The sequence below is a fragment of the Alosa pseudoharengus genome, unplaced genomic scaffold (assembly GCF_046254945.1).
Source record: "Alosa pseudoharengus isolate Yale_2024_CS ecotype anadromous, Long Island Sound unplaced genomic scaffold, YU_APseudo_1.1 YU_APseudo_1.1_scf_11, whole genome shotgun sequence".
Classification (NCBI taxonomy): Eukaryota; Metazoa; Chordata; class Actinopteri; order Clupeiformes; family Clupeidae; genus Alosa; species Alosa pseudoharengus.
In genome coordinates, this window is record NW_027468576.1 from 29313414 (window position 1) to 29330998 (window position 17585).

At 44.4% G+C, this 17585-nt stretch overlaps 1 protein-coding gene across 1 annotated transcript; it reads right to left on the reverse strand.

Moving 5' to 3' along the window:
- Nucleotides 1–159: 159 nt before the first annotated feature.
- On the reverse strand, nt 160–13816 carry tjp3 (tight junction protein 3). The gene is made up of 30 exons (XM_076278771.1): nt 13793–13816; nt 11243–11299; nt 10778–10899; nt 10413–10515; nt 9850–10129; nt 9615–9718; nt 9313–9499; nt 8821–8899; nt 8632–8735; nt 8286–8373; nt 8013–8116; nt 7494–7652; nt 7239–7293; nt 6349–6440; nt 5905–6001; nt 5689–5777; nt 5393–5462; nt 5068–5135; nt 4794–4857; nt 4515–4671; nt 4202–4310; nt 3347–3566; nt 2789–2988; nt 2542–2637; nt 2383–2462; nt 2068–2278; nt 1784–1884; nt 950–1567; nt 797–846; nt 160–598 (listed from the first exon to the last, which is right to left on the reverse strand). The coding sequence occupies exons 1-30, from the start codon at nt 13814–13816 to the stop codon at nt 469–471; spliced, it is 3918 nt and encodes a 1305-aa protein (XP_076134886.1). The 3' UTR covers nt 160–468.
- Between the last annotated feature and the right edge of the window lie 3769 nt (nt 13817–17585).

The following is a 17585-nucleotide window of genomic DNA, read 5'->3' on the forward strand; positions in this document are numbered from 1 at the left end:
CATTTTAAGACTTAAACATAATTTCTGAAAATGCAATGAAAGCACCTGTTGTAGGCTACATTTTTGCAAGTGTGCAATTGCAATCAATCTGTGACAACTGAGCAGGTTCTGATACACTACAGTCATGAGATTGAGTCAAGACATTGCCTGACAAGCATGTATATTTTAGAATATTTTTTATTTAAAATTAATTAACATAAACCTCTATGATCGAGCCAATCAGACTCTGTGCACAGTCAGTATAAAACATCAAGGCTATTAGTCAGCAATTGTTCATGCATAGGAGTATATGTCCAAGAGTTCATAGTCAGCGTACAGGACTGTGAAAACATAGCCCTTCCAAATGGCTAATGGCCTCAGGTAGTGTTGTCTGTAAGGTCATCTCCCTCTTGGCAATCCAAACAAAGATATCAGGAGGAATGAAAGCAGCAGGCCTTTCCAGGATAAATAATACATAAAATGTGCCCTTTACAGTTCTGTGGCTGGACCCCATTCTTCATCATCTACAATGACATCCTCAATGTCATTTTCATCCTCTGAGCTGTCACTCCCATTGATCTGAGTCCGACGATTCTGCACTGCCTCATGATGTGCCAGCCTGTTGGAGAAGGACAATATTAGTTTAGAAAACGTGGCCATTTCTCAAATTGTATGGTCATTATAACACTATAGATTAGAGCTCTTGATTATAATATATCTGACTTCTACTGAGCTTCATTAATCGCCTTTGTACTGGCATACATACTACATTTAGGATCTCTCCTCTGATGTGGTGATGATGCCATACAGTACTTACACAAGGAATTGAGGGGACCGTCTTTCTTCAGTCTCTTCTACCATGCGAGTCTGAGGGAGGCAAGAGGGTGAGAATGAAAAACCAGAGAAGTAGCATTTATTCCTCATCATACGAACATACAAAAGATGAGTGTTGGTGTTTGTGAACAGGTACCTTCTTCAGCTTCTCCTCTATGAAAGACAGCGTGACGGGGGGTGGTGGTGGAGTAGGAGGACTATCTGGAGGAGGCTCCGGTGACTCCGAGGCCGCTCCTACGGACCTGGGGTCTGGGGCCCGGAAGTCTGGTGGTCCATCGGACGGCGAAGTTGGGGCTTGGATCTCCGTGTTGCTGTAGTCTGAGTCACTAAAGCTTCGTGGGGATGGGGCGTCATGACGTGGGGGGCTGTCCGAAGGGGGCCGCTGCAAGCGGGGCTGTGGGACGTGGAGGATGGGGGGCCGTTCGTCAGGGGGGAGCTGGTACATGGGCTCTGCCACAGAGGGAGGCGCTGGGCTGTAGCGGGCCTCTGGACTGGGGCTATCATGGGCCCTGGCAGGCTCGGAGGAGCGGGCCAGCGCGGTCCCTCTGCTCCGGGCATGACGCGTGATGTCCGGGGGGCTGAAGGCGTCGTCGAGGTCTTCGTTGTCAGTGTAGAGTTCTCCAAGCTCTCCGTCGGTGTAGGCCTCGCCGTCCGTGTCCTCGTAGTCGCTGGCGCCACGGCTATCACAGCTCAGGTAGTCTGAGACGTGGTCAGGGGCCAACTCTTCCAGCACCTCGGTCTCCCCTCCCTCCAGCTACATAAAAACACACACCACAAATATTCATCAGTTCTAATAATTAAGCAGGACAAAGTGCCAGATTTATTTATCAAGTGTGGTCAGAATCAACCGTCCATGGATGCAATACTGAGCTCAAGGACACACACACTGAAAACACCTTCAACACTAAAACAATATTATGGTGTGTGTGTGTGTGTGTGTGTGTGTGTGTGTATCAGTGGTCATGCGTACCGTAACCTCGGAGACCCAGACGGGCTTGGCTTGTTGTTGCCTTATTTTGTCTTTCAGGACCTCATACCATCTATGTGAACCGGGCTGCAAATCGATGCGGGCTGTGGAGGCAAGATTGATTATTAGTTATTGAATGATAAATGTTTTATTTGGTTGGTTTCACTAATACTGTGAATGTATACGGATAGGTTGCTTGGTAATGCTTTTTAATGAAAGTATCATATACTTTACATAATGAAAGTATCATCATAATTCATTATATAGCCTAACATGGGATAACATACCAGAGAATAGATGACTGTAGTTTTTCCTAATTTTCAAGGCAGAGGTATAGAGGCGGCGAGAGCTCTTGTTGGAGTCAGGAGCATAGCGTTGCCTCATGGTCTTTACATCTTTCCGGCTCTGTGGGTCCAGGAAGAATACCATGGGGTGGTACTGTATGTAGTTCAGCCTCTCCACCGCTGTAGGTGTGATATCCAGTAAGGGATGCTTCTCCTGAAATGTGAAAAGGAATGTTTGATCAACACCAAGTTACTAAAATGCTGTATATCGAGGAACAATGTGATTATTTGCATTGCAATTCATGTTTGGCCTCTTACCTGTTCAGCTATCTTCCTCACAGTATCCAGTTTGATCACAGTAGACGAAGTACGCTCTGCTCCATTCCTTGGAACCATATCTGCAACATAAAACAACATTAAGAACCCTTTAATGCCTCTAAAAGAGTGACAGTTACTGTTACTTAAAAAGCAACTCACCTGCAACTTGAAATTCATCTGGCATTTCCCCTGCCAACTTCTCCATGGCAATGTCATTCAGAGGGCCAAGAATGACAATGGGCCGTTTAAAATTAGCTGGAAGAGAACAGAACAAAATATTACAAGGTTAGCTACATTCTAACTAATCACAATGTCTCCCACATCAAGGGAATGATAATTCATAGGATTTCAAGGATTCAAAGATTTTCATAGATGTCCAAAAATGCCTCTTGCTAGGCCTCCTTACCTTCTCTCAGTAGGACCTTTTCATAGGCTGGAAATTTGCCCTGGATGGTTAGCTGCAGGAGGTCATCTCGCGTTCGCCGGGCATTTTTCTTGGCCCCGCGAAGCCCTCTCATCTTCCAGAACTCTGCCCTCTGGCCCGAGGACTGTTTCTCAACCGCTGATACTCTCTGGGCCTGCTCCGTACTGGCCAGTATCTCAGCCCTGCAGGGCGTGGGGTGGGGGGGGGGATAACACCATCAGGTCAAAGTCAAATACAGACTGCTTCGTAACCACACGTTTGTGCCACATAATTTGTTTGCTTCAAACAAGGTCACCTATTTTAAACAGTCAACAACCACAAACCCTTTGTGCACCGTTTTGAAGTGAGCATGAGTTAAAAATGTCCATGCACTGAGTGCCAACTTTAAATAAAACGATCTGAAGTAAAAATATCATTTATGTACTTCATGTGCTCTCCTCTTTGACTGTTGTGAAATAGCTCATTAAAATCAATAACTTGATGCCCATCTGGATATCCATTGATATCTACAGTAGCTGAAGTGTGTCTGGTTTAACACACCTTGTCTGGTTGGGGATGGTTCCCTTGTCCATCTCGTGCAGGTCATTCCCCATGCGCACAGCTAACCAGTTGCCCAGCTTCCCACGGTGCATGGTGTCCAGCACACGGAACACCTCCCCGCGGGTGAAGCTCAGGCCGATGTTCCCCTCTGCCTCGTGGTCAAAGTGTGTACGGATGTAGAAGGAGTCTCCAATATTGGACTTCATAATCTTCCTGTAAACTATGGAAGAGAGAGACACAGGGGATGAGGAACTGAGTTGTGTCCAGACAAGGTCATGATGATGTTGCAAAACTTGAGTGTCTAGGTTGTTATGATAAGTAGGCCAAAGCTCTTCCTTAGCTCTCAAACCTCCCAATGGCATAATGCCTTACACTCACTGGAGGAACATACTATTTCCTTGGATATGACAGGGGTTTGGACAGACAGCGTACACATCAGCCAACCTTGTATACCAGTTATGTTACCATAGCTATGCAACAATTTATTACTTTTTGAGGTCCATTTCTGTAGGTTACTTGTTTTGATATAATTTTCAAATTCATTTGGGTGACAGATGGGTATATATGAAAGTCATATAAATACACAAGTTGTTCCCAATACTCAGAAGAATATACATAGAATATACACTACACCATCTTATTCTGTGTTCCAGGATAGAACACCCAGAGATAATGTGAAGAATGCTTTTACAACATGATATTGCTGATTATATTTACCATTTACCACGTTAGCAAGCTTTTATCAACCTTTTATCAGTTGGTGGAGTTTGTAGGGGCTTTTGCATGTATAGTTGCATGCTTAGTTTTAGACCCCAATGTTGTACTCTTGCTTTAAAATACGAGCCGTGTACTTACTGTCCATTTTGTTCTGTGTGCGGAGGGAAATTGGCTCCCCTGTGCGGATGTTCAGCAGATACATGGCTGCTTCCTCTCGTGTGAAGTGGTTGAAGTCGACACCATTTACCTGCAAGGGCCCCCAGAGTTAGATTGAAACTGACAGTATTCTCACCACAGGAAAAACATCCATGTGGTGCTCTGTGCATCGGAGGAGAATTAAGTGGCTCTAAATTTGATGGGCATTTGTAGAGAATGATGAGGGCTGACAAAGAACTTTTTTGCTAAGATAGCTATACAAAAGTGATTGTAGTTAAAATACTACTCTATTTACCTGCATGATCTGGTCCCCTTCCTTCATCCCCTGCCTATGTGCAGGACTGTTGGGTTGAACTCCTCCAACGAAGATCCCCACATCGTTTCCTCCGACAAGCCGCAAGCCCACGCTGCCGTCCTTCACAAATTCCACGACATTTTGGTCTGAGCTATACCTAAGAGCCAGAGATGTGAACTCAGGTTATAAATTCCCATGCATAACTCTGAGGTAAACATAGGTTAGCACCTACTGATGTGGGAACAAGGCTATTGAATAATAAGCCAAGTGAAATCTCACCCTGGGATCTGTGTGGGAAAGGCATCAGGAGGGAGGGAGTAAACTGGCTCCTCAATAGCCCTGACTAGAGGATAAAGCACACATTATTATAGAGTTGCAAATCAACAAAATTGTTTAGAATGTTTTGTTTGGAAGTGGAAGAAGACAGAATATACACTTCCTGTACGAAGAATGCTTTGTGTCTTTCTTATGGTTTTGATTCAGGAAACAGTGATCATGAACCACCTCATTGGCTACTCTCCTATCACTACACTAAGAGAAAATGTACACCTACCATGTGGTTTGTTGTTGTGGCTTGCCCTGGACACATCAGAGCGCAGAGTGCCATTTGCACGTGGAAAACTGAAAGGAAAAAATACCAGCCCACTCAATGTTAATTCAAACATGTGCTGCCTAGCAGTCTTATAGCACACCGTACCTAGGTGTGTATTTAGATTTTATTTCCCATTGATTACAATGGTCCAGTTAGAAGGAGGAAGTGCTTTTTTGCCCTTTCTATGGATGACAGTCATCTGAGACTGGTGAGAAATCATGTGGGGTGGTGGCCACTGAACTAAGCAATGATTAGAGAGCAGGAAGAGAAAGCTCTGATTGTGTACCTGTGGTCGCTCTCGTCCGTGCTCTCATACCGCCTGGGGGGAGACGGGGCCCGCTCAGACTCAGAGGACTCTACAGAACACACACACACACAAACACACACACACACACACACACACACACACACAGTGAACAGGAATGTTGAGTGTATAGGAGAGGCATCAGAGTATAAAATCCTTATTTTACTCATCTCTATTCTGTTGTATGACATAATCATAGTCCTCTGTGACATGTCCTATACTGCTGTATACAAATGTACTGGTTAGAGTACATGTAGCGTACATGTAGCGGTACAGACCTTCAGGTGGAGGTCTGGCAGGGGGTGAGGCTCTGCGTAGAGAGTCTGCCTGTCTGACAACGACTGGTGATGCTCGCATTTCAGGAAGACTTTTGGCATAGGAAGTAAAATGTTTTAATTCCAGTTTTTTTTTTTTTAATCAATGTCTGAATTCCAAATTCCAAACTCCAGTATTTTCTACATATGAAATGACAAAACGTTTGCGGTTTAACTCACCCAACTGCTCTCCTGGAGTTGTTGGAGCCCCTGCTGATGGGAGAATCCTGTCTTGGAGCAGAGGCATAACTTGCCTCGGACTCCGAATCCGTGTGACCTGTTTCAACACACATGATGGTAAACATGTCTTATCACTGAACAGTGAGACTCTAGTCACACTTTTATCAGGGGTTTTCAGGACATTTCAAAGAAAAAAGAAAAACACATATCTCTTCAGTGACCTCTGACATCCAGTTAATGATAAAGCATTAATGGTGATATGGTTTGGCATGTCTTTGTGGCAAGACATTTTTTACTTTGGGGCCCTTTGTTAGTTCAGCTAGCCTGCTTTCTGTTATTCACGTCTAGTGTTGGTCTCTTTAAATGCCTATACAGTAGTTTACAGAAAAGGCTTGTGTAGCTGCAACAATCCTACAATGTGTGCTAAAGGCATTTGACACTCACCCCGGTAGGTGGTGGGATTGGGTGCTGTGGGAGGGGTCCAGCGCGGGGGCTCTACCGCAGGGGCTTTAGCTTTAACAACGCCCGGGGGCTTTCTGGAAGAGACAGACACAGAGAGGGAGGTCAGGAGGTGCTGGAGATAAGACGGAAAGGGAGAGATGGAGAAAGAAGGGGAGGGACAAGGAACCAACTGCCAATTACAATACCGGGAAAACCCGAGTCGTCTCACAAACTTTGTGTAACTTGACCCCACTGCCCAATGCAGGCAATGCCTCCTGAAATCCAAATTGATCTCTTCATGATAGGTTAAGTGACCCCTGGCTTTGATCTATTTCCTTTAAATCTGAGGCAAACTGTTTTTATAACATGAACTTTCTTCCTCTATAGGCTTAAATCTGTAATGGCCGACTACAACGTAGAGTGTACTTTTGTGTAAGACTGGAGTCTAAGACCAGGTTATTACTAATAAACGTATTTGAATAGTTTTGATAAAAGAAAGGGCAGGTGTTTATGATAAAAGATAAATTAATAAAATTAAAAGCACAGGAATATGCTCAAAAGATTTGTTTCCATTTTATTATTTCATTCGCACACAATATTCACATTGTAACACACCGTTAAAAATTAAGAAAAAATTAAGAGCTCAAACTATACACAAATGATGAGCAAAAAAAATGCAAATCATATTCTGAAAAAAAATGTAAATAATAAAAAAAAAAAAAAAAAAAAAAATCATGACCAGAATAGAGTGGGAACAGTCTGTATTGGGGAACTGGGTCAAGGCTATGGTCAGGCATGAGTTGATCAGTAGCCCCCGTATCAGTGGCCCCATCCCCAGGCTCCTTCAGAAGGGCCCGCGAGATAGGGGCGGTTACTAGGCCTCCTCCTAGTACCTGTATCTGCTGCGTGAGTCCTGGTGGTGGCTGCCATCTGACTCCGACTCCGAATCTGTGGAAATAATCAACCGTCAAACATGCTGCTTAGCTCAACATCTCACTGTGATTTTGCCCAACACCTGTGAAATCTTTACAGTCTGTGGTTCCTAACAAGTGAACCCATGCTTCTGAGGCTCAGGATTCTATGGGGGTGGTCTCCGGCTAGGTGAACAGAGAGAGGAAACAGCTGTTAAGGCTCGGACAAGAGCTGACCTGGCGGTGGAGGTCTGTACGGCGAGGAGCCCCTGGAGTTGGCTCGCAGGCTTGGGGGTGCCAGATCAGGGAGGACTTTGTATCTCGCGTCCATCATCTTGGGACTGTTGCGCCTGGGCGGGGGAGAGCCGCTCCTGTCGGAGTCCGAATCTGAAACAGCTGCAGGGGGAGCGAGCAGGCAGGTCAAAATCTGACGGGTACCAAACCCTGAGGTCACTACAGTACTGGTCCACTTTTGTCTCCTCGCAGCTCTTGTTCTATCTACCACCTGCTCCACCTTTCACAAGATTTAAACACACTGATCTCTTACTAGAGTGCAAAATCATGTCTATGATAACTGTGCTACATCGTTAGAATGATCAGCAATTCCGTTGTATGATATACTTGTAAATGTATAATAATCTTATGATTTATACAGCGGTGTTTTGTGACTATCTGCAGACCTATTCGATTGCCGTGACATCTCTGCGCAGGTTATCTAAAGGGGTGTGGTGTAGGGCGGTAGAGGAGAGGGCGTACGTTTGCGTGGGCGTGAGGCTGAGGAGGTGGGCCGGGGGGCGCTCCAGTTTTGGGAGACCGGGGAGGCGCGGGGATTGGGCAGGGCGGAGAGGCCGGACAGAACCCTGCAATCAGAATCAACTCACATCAGAAAAACATGCATCACAATTCCACCTACAGAGAGAGTTGTACCAATTTGGCTCTTGAAAACTAAATGTTGGCACGTGTATGGTGTTAGCAATGCGGTGCTGTAATATCTGACACGTCTCCTCCCATGTGAAAGTCCATATTCACCTGTATCGGTCAGAGTCTGTCAGATCTCGACTGTCCTTTCTTGCAGGGGGTGGAGAATTACTTCTGTCTGATTCAGACTCAGAGGGAACTGCAGCCAAACAAAAAGAGTCAAGGTAAACAATTAGGTCACTTTGGGCGTAGTTATGAAGATAAACATATTACAGTCCATTACAGTGAGAGATGACTGTTGCATCTGATTCCATGTTGTTACCATTTGGTAACCTATCTAAGCATATGATGTTAGCTGATTCGCTACTAGGGTTGTCTGTGTTTATCTAGGGTTGTGTGTGAGTATCCAGGGTCGGTGTAGTGCTGGATGTCCTTCGAGCTGCTTCGCTGGACTCACCTCTTCGTCTGGGAAGGCTGTGCACAGGAGGTCGGCTCAGCGTTGACCGCACGGGAGACGTATCGCGGGACTTCAGCATCGGTGGAGGAGCTTCTGCTCGAGTTCTACAGCACAAACGTTTCAGAGTTCGGACGAGAGATCAAAATAAACCGAATAAAACATGAGATCTGGGGAAACAGGTGAGCATACCTGTTTGTACGGCGCTCTCGGGCTGCGGGACGTGATGGTCTGCCCCTGGTGGGGGAATCTGAATCCAGATCTGAGATGTCTGAGGGAGTGAAGCATCGAATCAGATATTTGATCTAAAAAAGCTGGTATGGAATGTTGCTCACTCTATACCAGTGGTTCTCAAATGATGGTACGCGTACCCCTGGGGGTACGTAATTTGCAAAATATACAATCATTTTTAAAATGTTCAAAATATTTTTTTTCCATATGTTTGAATTTTGTATGTGTTTATCAGTTCCAAAGTATAATAAATTAGACACTGATGGCACAGTGCTCTGTTTTAAGTCTTTTTTTCTCAACTAAAAATGCTTTGCGCTGGTTAGGGGGTACTTGGCTGAAAAAATATTTCACAGGGGGTACATCACTGAAAAAAGGTTGAGAACCACTGCTCTATACCAATATAAAAGATACGGATTATCAGTGGACCTTGTCCCTCCCATCTCCATTATTCACCTTCTAGCTCGGAGCTGTCTCCGCGCCTCTCATCTTCACTATTCCGTGGACTGTCCTCCACCTCAGGGATGCTGACCAGGAACTTTCGGTTGTCCCGCAGGACCACCATGGTGAGCTTGCCTTTTGACTTCTCCACAAGGTGCTTGGTCTCCAGCAGTGACAGGTTCTCTGTAGTCATTCCGTTGATCTACAGGGCATTCAGGGTCATGATCAAATTGGAAAAGTCATTTCAACTTCATTGTCGGAGTCATTTCAACATCACGATGACTAACCACAACCAAGACCATACAAATGGATTTTACCTTCAGAACAAGATCTCCCTCCTGCAACGTCCCTTGTTTGGCAGCCAGTCCAGTAGGCGTCATGTGTTTAATAAAAATCTGGCTTCCCAGCTTCATTCCATACTCTGAAAAATGACAAACACCATATAATTATCATCATCATCATCATCATCATCATTCTTCGTCTTCATTCTTTCACAACACATATAATCCACTCGATCACTCTAACTTAACGGTCATCTCCATTACTACTTACCGTCCGTCGGCTTCTTCTTGATCAGCGTGGTTCTGACGGGCTTGTCCGGGGAGTCCTGTTGCGGCAGGCGTTTGAAGCCGGACATGAGGGCCAGGTCGTTGCCATTGCGCTCTGGGGAAGCGCTGCGACCCCGGCGGGGGGCCCTGCCATAGCTGGGGCTGTCGGAGCCTCTGCGTGGCCGCCGGTGGTTGGGGTCGTCGGCCAGCAGGTTGGAGCTGGACTGAGCACGGATCGGCCGGGTGCTGATGGGGATCTGGATCACCCGCGGCCTCTTCACTGTCTGAAAAGGGGATGAGGGTGACATTCACTTGTAGATTTAGATTAAAAAAAAAAGGAAAACATCAAGTAGCCCCTCTATGAACTGAAACAGCCGTAATGTTGACCCATGCGGTTCAATTTGAATAATTAGCAAATACATTTTTGTAACTGACACAAAAACGAAAACCATTCCACTTCCACAAGATGACTACAAGATGAGGTCAACTTTCAACCAAACAGTGATCTGTGAATGACATTATACTGCTAAATTTGGTAGCCCATAGAGCGTTTGTTTTTGTTCTTACAATGTTGGTTACTTTTCCACAGGCCTTCAGGTTCTGAATTGTGAAATTCGACGTGACATTCTCCATGGAGACCCCATTGACCATGACGATCTGATCTCGGGTCCTGTTCAAAGAGAGGGAAGAACAATGGCACCGTCAGCTTTAGCATGGAACAGGTGTGTGTGTGTGTGTGTGTGTGTGTGTGTGTGTGTGTGTGTGTGTGTGTGTGTGTGTGGGAGAGACGGAGATGGACGGGCAGTCACTGTCACTGCTAAGAGTAAACAAATGGCAGGTTAGACCTGTAAAACTGTAGTATGAAATGAAGAGGAAGTGTACGTGTGTTTGTAAAAGAACGCAGAATGTCACAAGTCGAAAAGACAACTCACTGTAGCTTCCCCACGGCAGGCCCATTACGCACCACGTCAGACACTACCACCGCCTCTCCTGTGCCGGGGTTAGGCTTGTCTCGGCCACCAGACAATGCAAAGCCAAAGCCTATTTTCGGATCCTGAGGGGGGAAAGAAAGAGGGAGAAAGAGAGGGAGAGAGACATAGAGAGAGAGAGAGAGACAGAGAAAGAGAGAGAAAGAGTGTGTGTGAGTATCACTCTACAGTCACGTGACCTCCCGAATCTTAAATTCCAAACAGCAGGGTGTGGTTGACAGTGGCTGCGAAATAATGGCGTGTGAAGGGTCACGCTTGTCACAATTGTTGCCTTAACAGAGGCAATTCAGTATTTTCCCCCCCAACTCTGTCCTTCAAAAAACTCACCACTGTTTGCACAGCGCTAATACTGAATACTGTGCAGGGTGCGTTTTAGTGTGAGCAAAAGCCTAGGGTAAATACACTTACTTTGTTCAGGGTTATTGTGTGCTGCTCCCATATCGTCATTTCCTCCATGTTTGGGTGCTGAAAGAAAAAAACAGAAAGGTTAAAGCGTCACATCCAGTCAAAAAAACAAAAAAAACCCCGCCACTTTAAATCAAAGTTGATACAAAATAATGCATAATGACAGTAAAAAACAAGACACAAAAAACTACAGCACAAATCCATTCGTAAGGCCTCACGTTTTGGCAGAGCTCACTCTCCTGTGTGCTCTCGGTCTGAGGTGAAACAGGAAGAGTGAGTCAACATGAGCAGGCCCACACCTGTGACATTCCTGAGGGACAGGTAATGGGGAGGAGCCTGTCCCGACGACAGCCAACTGCAGCAGCACCTGCTGCTAGACGCGCGTCACGAACAGGAAGAGAGACGACACCCGACACCAATAAACCGACAGGCTGTGTCGCGACCAATACCTGCACCAGCCTCTGGACACAGAGTCTCGTCAAAGAGTCCCCATAAAGCATTCTTAGCATGCCTAGCCTCTTCTCACTGAGCTTCAGGCACGCCGTGTTATTTCAAACCTAAACATCGGGGCCAGCTCAGTGATACTGTACATACAAGTACTTAGGTTTTGTTAGTTTTTAAAAAGGTGTTGGTTTTTAGGTGGATTGGTTTATTTAGGTATTTCAAACTTCAATACCACACAATATATCCATGTATTGTGAAAATGTATCCCAATGCCTTCCACTTTGTATGGCAATTTTAAGAATATTAAGGTCACCCAGTTTCAACATTGTTTAAACTTCTGTACTGTAATTCAGTATCCATTCAATACAGTAGCAATCATTTTTTTGGATACATATCAAACTGTTACAAAACTGTCAAAGAACTTGACAAACCCGGTTCTTAAATGTGCACCTATTCTTCACAGTATATTTCAACTGATACTAAAAAATTCCAAATCAAAAGGTGACCAGCCACCTAAAATGTCTCACTAAAATTATGTTCAAAGTTCAAGTACGACACACACACACACACACACACACACACACACACACACACACACACACACACACACACACACACACACACACACACACACACACACACACACACACACACACACACACACACACACACACACACACACACACACACACACACACACACACACACACACACACACACACACACACACACACACACACACACACACCTTTTCAAGAACATCAGTGCTGAGGCATTCTAAAAATGTTGCCCTAGTGAGGCACCTGAGGGAGATCTGGTCAAATGTAGGCCGCTGAGGTTAGAACAATGGCAGTGGATTTCAGCTCCTCAGCAAATAAAGGGCATGACATCATGACTAAGTGCAAAATGACTTCCCATACAACTTCCTTCGCTGATTCACAGCAGCAATGGAACTAGGTGATAAGCGTCACTCTAAGATGGCTCAGCCATATGCCCTAGCACTGAAACAGCCATTTCAGATTGTTACAGAAGACAGAAAACCGCAGGGGGAGGGGTGGGTTTCTACGAGGAGGGGGAAGACAAAGAACTAGGCAGACAGACAGAGAGACAGACAGGCAGACACACATTAATAGGCACAGCTGAGGAAATACTGTCTAACTGCTTATCAGGCAATGCAAATGTCAGTGTTTTGGATATAGGGTATTTTCGAAAGGGCCTCTAGGCAAGGCTATCCAGGAAAGTAGCTCTCAGGAGCTTTGAAAAACATTTAATATGTAACCCATTAACACCAACTGGGATTTTCAGATAAACATCATGGGTAATATCAACTATTCTAGACAGGGTCACCTGATAAAACCACAAGGCAAGGTAGGGCAAATACAGAGCACATTGAAAACAACAAATGTTGGCCAAACTGCTGTGAATATGAACACAAATAACACTAATAAAAGTGTTGTTTTAAGTAATTCTAGTGGTAGTAAGTGATTCCTAACTGGATTAACCAAGGTAGTCCACTTCTTTTATGATGTGATTGGTTGCACATTAATGTTGTGTAAAGCAACAAATGTGCCATCCATGTCATGATCAATGTAATACAAAAAGGCCCTTTGCTTATTCTTTGTCTACTACTCATCAACACTGAAAAACCATCAAGCTCACTCCACAAAAACAACCGGCTACCAAAACAGCTCTTCAATGAAAACATACAGTACACGTAGTTGATGTTTAAACGAGCGCTTGACCAGAAAGCAACATTCTTGGTTCAACACTGAATATGAACTGAACTATGACATAGATCATATCAGGCTTGAACATGTAATTGTTCACAGTTAAAAGTTTAGATTTACATTTCAAAAATCAGCACATGACAATCAGAGCGGTAGCAGCCATATGTTTATCCATGGCCTACACGTACACTGTTCACAAATGAATAGAAGGTCTGATGCAGAATACCATATTACCTTGTTTGTTCTTAACACTTTTCATGTTTCTCTAAACCCGGAGGCAATGCGATCTTAAGCAGAAGAATAAACTGCACACAATTTAAAGACCGTGGGGACTGCAAATAGTGAGGAGGAGAGCAAACAGGGAGGAGGCTGTGGCACTCACCAGGTTCAAAAACCTAACTTCCATTCCTAGAGCAGCAGAAACACCTGCTACCTCCGCAGCTCTGAAAAACCCCCAAAAATCTGCCTTCCTCTCTGTGTTGCTCCAAGGAAATGCGTTCAATACTTCGCCCAGCAGTCAAGAAAAACAAACAAAACACAAATCCATCTTTCTTGGTGGTGGATTAATCGATTTGTAAGTCAGAGAAGGATCAATGGCTGACCGTTATGTGTTTGTTGGGAGAGCAACACCTTGCAGAAACCCCGCCTACCTGAGACTTCCCCCCCCTCCCTCTGCTCTCCCACCTCCCTGATTTGAATGCCCTTACTTTCTATTGCCCACCGTTACCATGGAGTTAAGGGGGAGCCTAGTAAACGTAGGAAATCCCACAACACACAGGATGCAGAAGGCACCAAAGCACCTTAAGAGATTAAGCACAAAGTCATGGATTCAAGAACCCTTTTGAACCAGATCATATCTTTATTGTGCATACAACCTAAGTGCTCAGGATATGTACCAATCCCTGTGAATAGTACATTGGGTATTACCCTGTACCGAATTATTTAAAGTGAGTTTTTCCCTGACCTCATGCACCTGTTGCTGAGGAAGAACCCATGGTTGAACAGAACCCTTGGACTTCCTAAATAAAAAAGCATGGAATGCAGCTCTTAGAAGTTAACAAAAAGACTGACCAATTCACTGCAATTTAGAGGGAGAAGTCCTGGTAGGAGAGATTTGTTGACAACACACAGCTTCAGGGTGAAAATGGACTTTTGCACGCTTGGTTACTCACAAATAACAAATATCTACCTGAGAACATACTACAGAAATGCATGCAATCTCACATGCATACAGGCATACACAGAGACACTCAGGACAGGACAGCACAGCACGGGATTCCAAAAGTGTGTGTGTCTAACGACATTCATCTGGGTCAACAGGCCATTTTCTAGTCAGTGAAATACGAAAGCAGGGGGAACTGCTATGGTAACAGAGGGAATCATTACCATAGGATGTCAATTATTAACCAGGTGCATAGGACAAAAGACAGAGGCCAAGTTTCAGAAAATGCTGCCACACTTACCGAAGTAACAGAAAATAATGTCTAACACTTGTTGGTTTGTTTGTTGCGTAACTCTCTTCCGTTTGCATGTGTTCCTTAGACTCTCCCTCTCTGAAGACAACGATCTACACATTCCACACAAGTTACACTAATTCACAAGGCTAACTGTGATGAACAAAGCTGAAACTGTTCTCCTGACATTGCCTCCATGTCCCATCACTACAACTGATATCAATCATGAACTTCTCAAGGGGATGCGGGACATGCTGGGTTCACTCTGGGAGGAGGCCTAGGCTCAGCCAGCCAGGCAACATTTCACCAGCCCGGGGCGATACCAGCCCTGCACTTGACGAGGACTGTGGGGCCACAGGAACAAAAGCAAACAGCTCTAAAGGATGCACTTCTGCCATTTTAAAGGTGAGGGGCCCCTCCCACTCTCTCTGTAAACAGTCTCTAACAACAGAGGAACATGCTTTGGTTCCAGCGCCACACACTACCACCCTGGGAAACTACCTTTGACACCACCATATTGATACTGTTAAAAGAATATGGTCACTTCATTTCAATCAATGTTGACGTTGCATCGGAGCGACAGAAACAAAAGTTTATCCAAGCCATTTGTTTCAACAGAAACGGTTTGACATGTTTCAGCTGGAATAAAGGTATAAAACAACCACACTGGCCTGACCAAGGGCCATTTATCCTCACTCAGCACAACCTCTATAAGAACATCATATTACATACATCCACAAAAGAAAACAAGGGCACATAATACTATACTGTAGACTAAACCAAACAATATATATATAGAAATCTAGAAGAAGGAAAAGATGAACAAGTCTATTTCATATAGGGACATTACTAAAGCAATATATCTTGCCAGATGATCTCGATAAGATAAGACAGATATTATTTACAGTACATCTATGGACTGTGATTAATGTCTAAGTGGAACAAAAACAAAGAGAGATTGCCATTTGGGAATGTGGCTGCCGAAACTGCAGTGAAACTACTAAACATGTGGAAACCTGTAGAGGTAGGAGAACCTGTAGAGCGGGTTGACAAGAGTGTGTGACAACACTGCTGAATTTATGCAATGAAAATACCCATTCCTCAAACACGCTAGGTATCTCAAACAGCTGAAGGCTTGCCTCAGTTAAGGCCACTCAGTTCACAAGTCTCAAATAGATTCTCACAGTGAGGATTTCAGAGTCGTTTGTGGACCTGTATCCAGTCTACATGCTGACAATGTGGAATGCCAGACATAGCTTAACTGGACAAACACATTTACCCTCCAGAGAAGAAGGCTACTCTGTGATGAGGAAGGTGCCATGGATGAGTTGGGGGCACAGGCCCATAACTAACTATCAGACAGAGGAAGTTTTTAGTCATTAGTTCAGTTCTAGACCAAGATGCCAAAAGCAGTCATAACTGACCCATCTATCACATGAAGTCTAAACTGAGGCAATTGTCAACACAATCTAATATTTAGTGCCTAGTGCCTAAACGCTAACTCACAATAAACATCTGCTGAACACTCTTTATGAGTTCACTCCAGCTTCGCCTCTATCTCAGAAGTATGTGAAAGAAAGAAACACCTTTGTATCGACAGCAAAGCCAAAGCAAACATTCCTAACTTACTTTAAAAATGGTCTCGAAAGCAGCTGATAAACCGATGAGAGCCGATAAGGTCGTGCTGGTTTCAGATAACTTGTTGATCAGACGAGTCAGACGTAGAAATACAACAGTTGCAGTTTCCTCTCTCCTGCAGATAGTATTCTGCTATTCCCGTAAGGAAGTCCAAGAAGCACCTGGTAGGTGCGGTTGTTCCCGCTGTCAAGGAGTGCTGTTTCTGTGCGGCTCTGTTTGGAGCAACGCGCAAAACTTCACCTGAGGTCAAAAAGTGGGCGGCGCTCTTTATCATGCAATTCAGGTGAGAATGGCATGCAATTCAGGTGAGAATGGCAACGTCAAGGGCCATTTTACACTTCCGGTACGTTTCTTGCGAAACATATTGCGTTTCCACATGTCAGCCTTACACACCTTGTTAGTTATAACATACATTAGGCTATAGTCTATGTCAACAAATTGCGAGAAGCTACACCTCCTCCCAAATAGTGTAGTCTTATGCTTATCATGGTATGTTCTGATGATTACTTTATATTAGGCCTATTCATAGACTAGGCCTACAGTTAATTTTCTCTGTTCGTTGACCCTTTGTTTGTGTTGTTGGTGTAAAATATCCTTATTTGTAAATACCCTTATTTTTACGATTGACTGGGATTATTGGGAAATACACCACGACTTCCTTTGTCTTCTTCATAACCAAGTCTGCCAGACGATGGCGCAAGAGACCAAGTTCAGATAAAACAGCTGAAAACTATGACCTAGTACTGTTACTGTAGCCTAAATCATAACAGCAACAGACAAAGTGTGATGATGACATACAGGTAACAAATTAACAATGAATGACTAAGAAAATGACTAAGAAATCTGTTGTTATCGGTTTTTACAACTCAGTCTTCTTTATGCTGCCAGAGTTCAATTACTATCAAAACATCTAAACATGTTCATTGCTTGGCTATGAGTGAGTAAGTGAGTGAGTGAGTTACACTTGGGAAACACACACCATTAAAGTCTGTGATGTGAGTTATGTGTTACTGTTCTGTTGATACATAATAGGCTGCAATATCATGCACAGCAATTCATTTGCTTCAGAAAAAACAGCAGTCA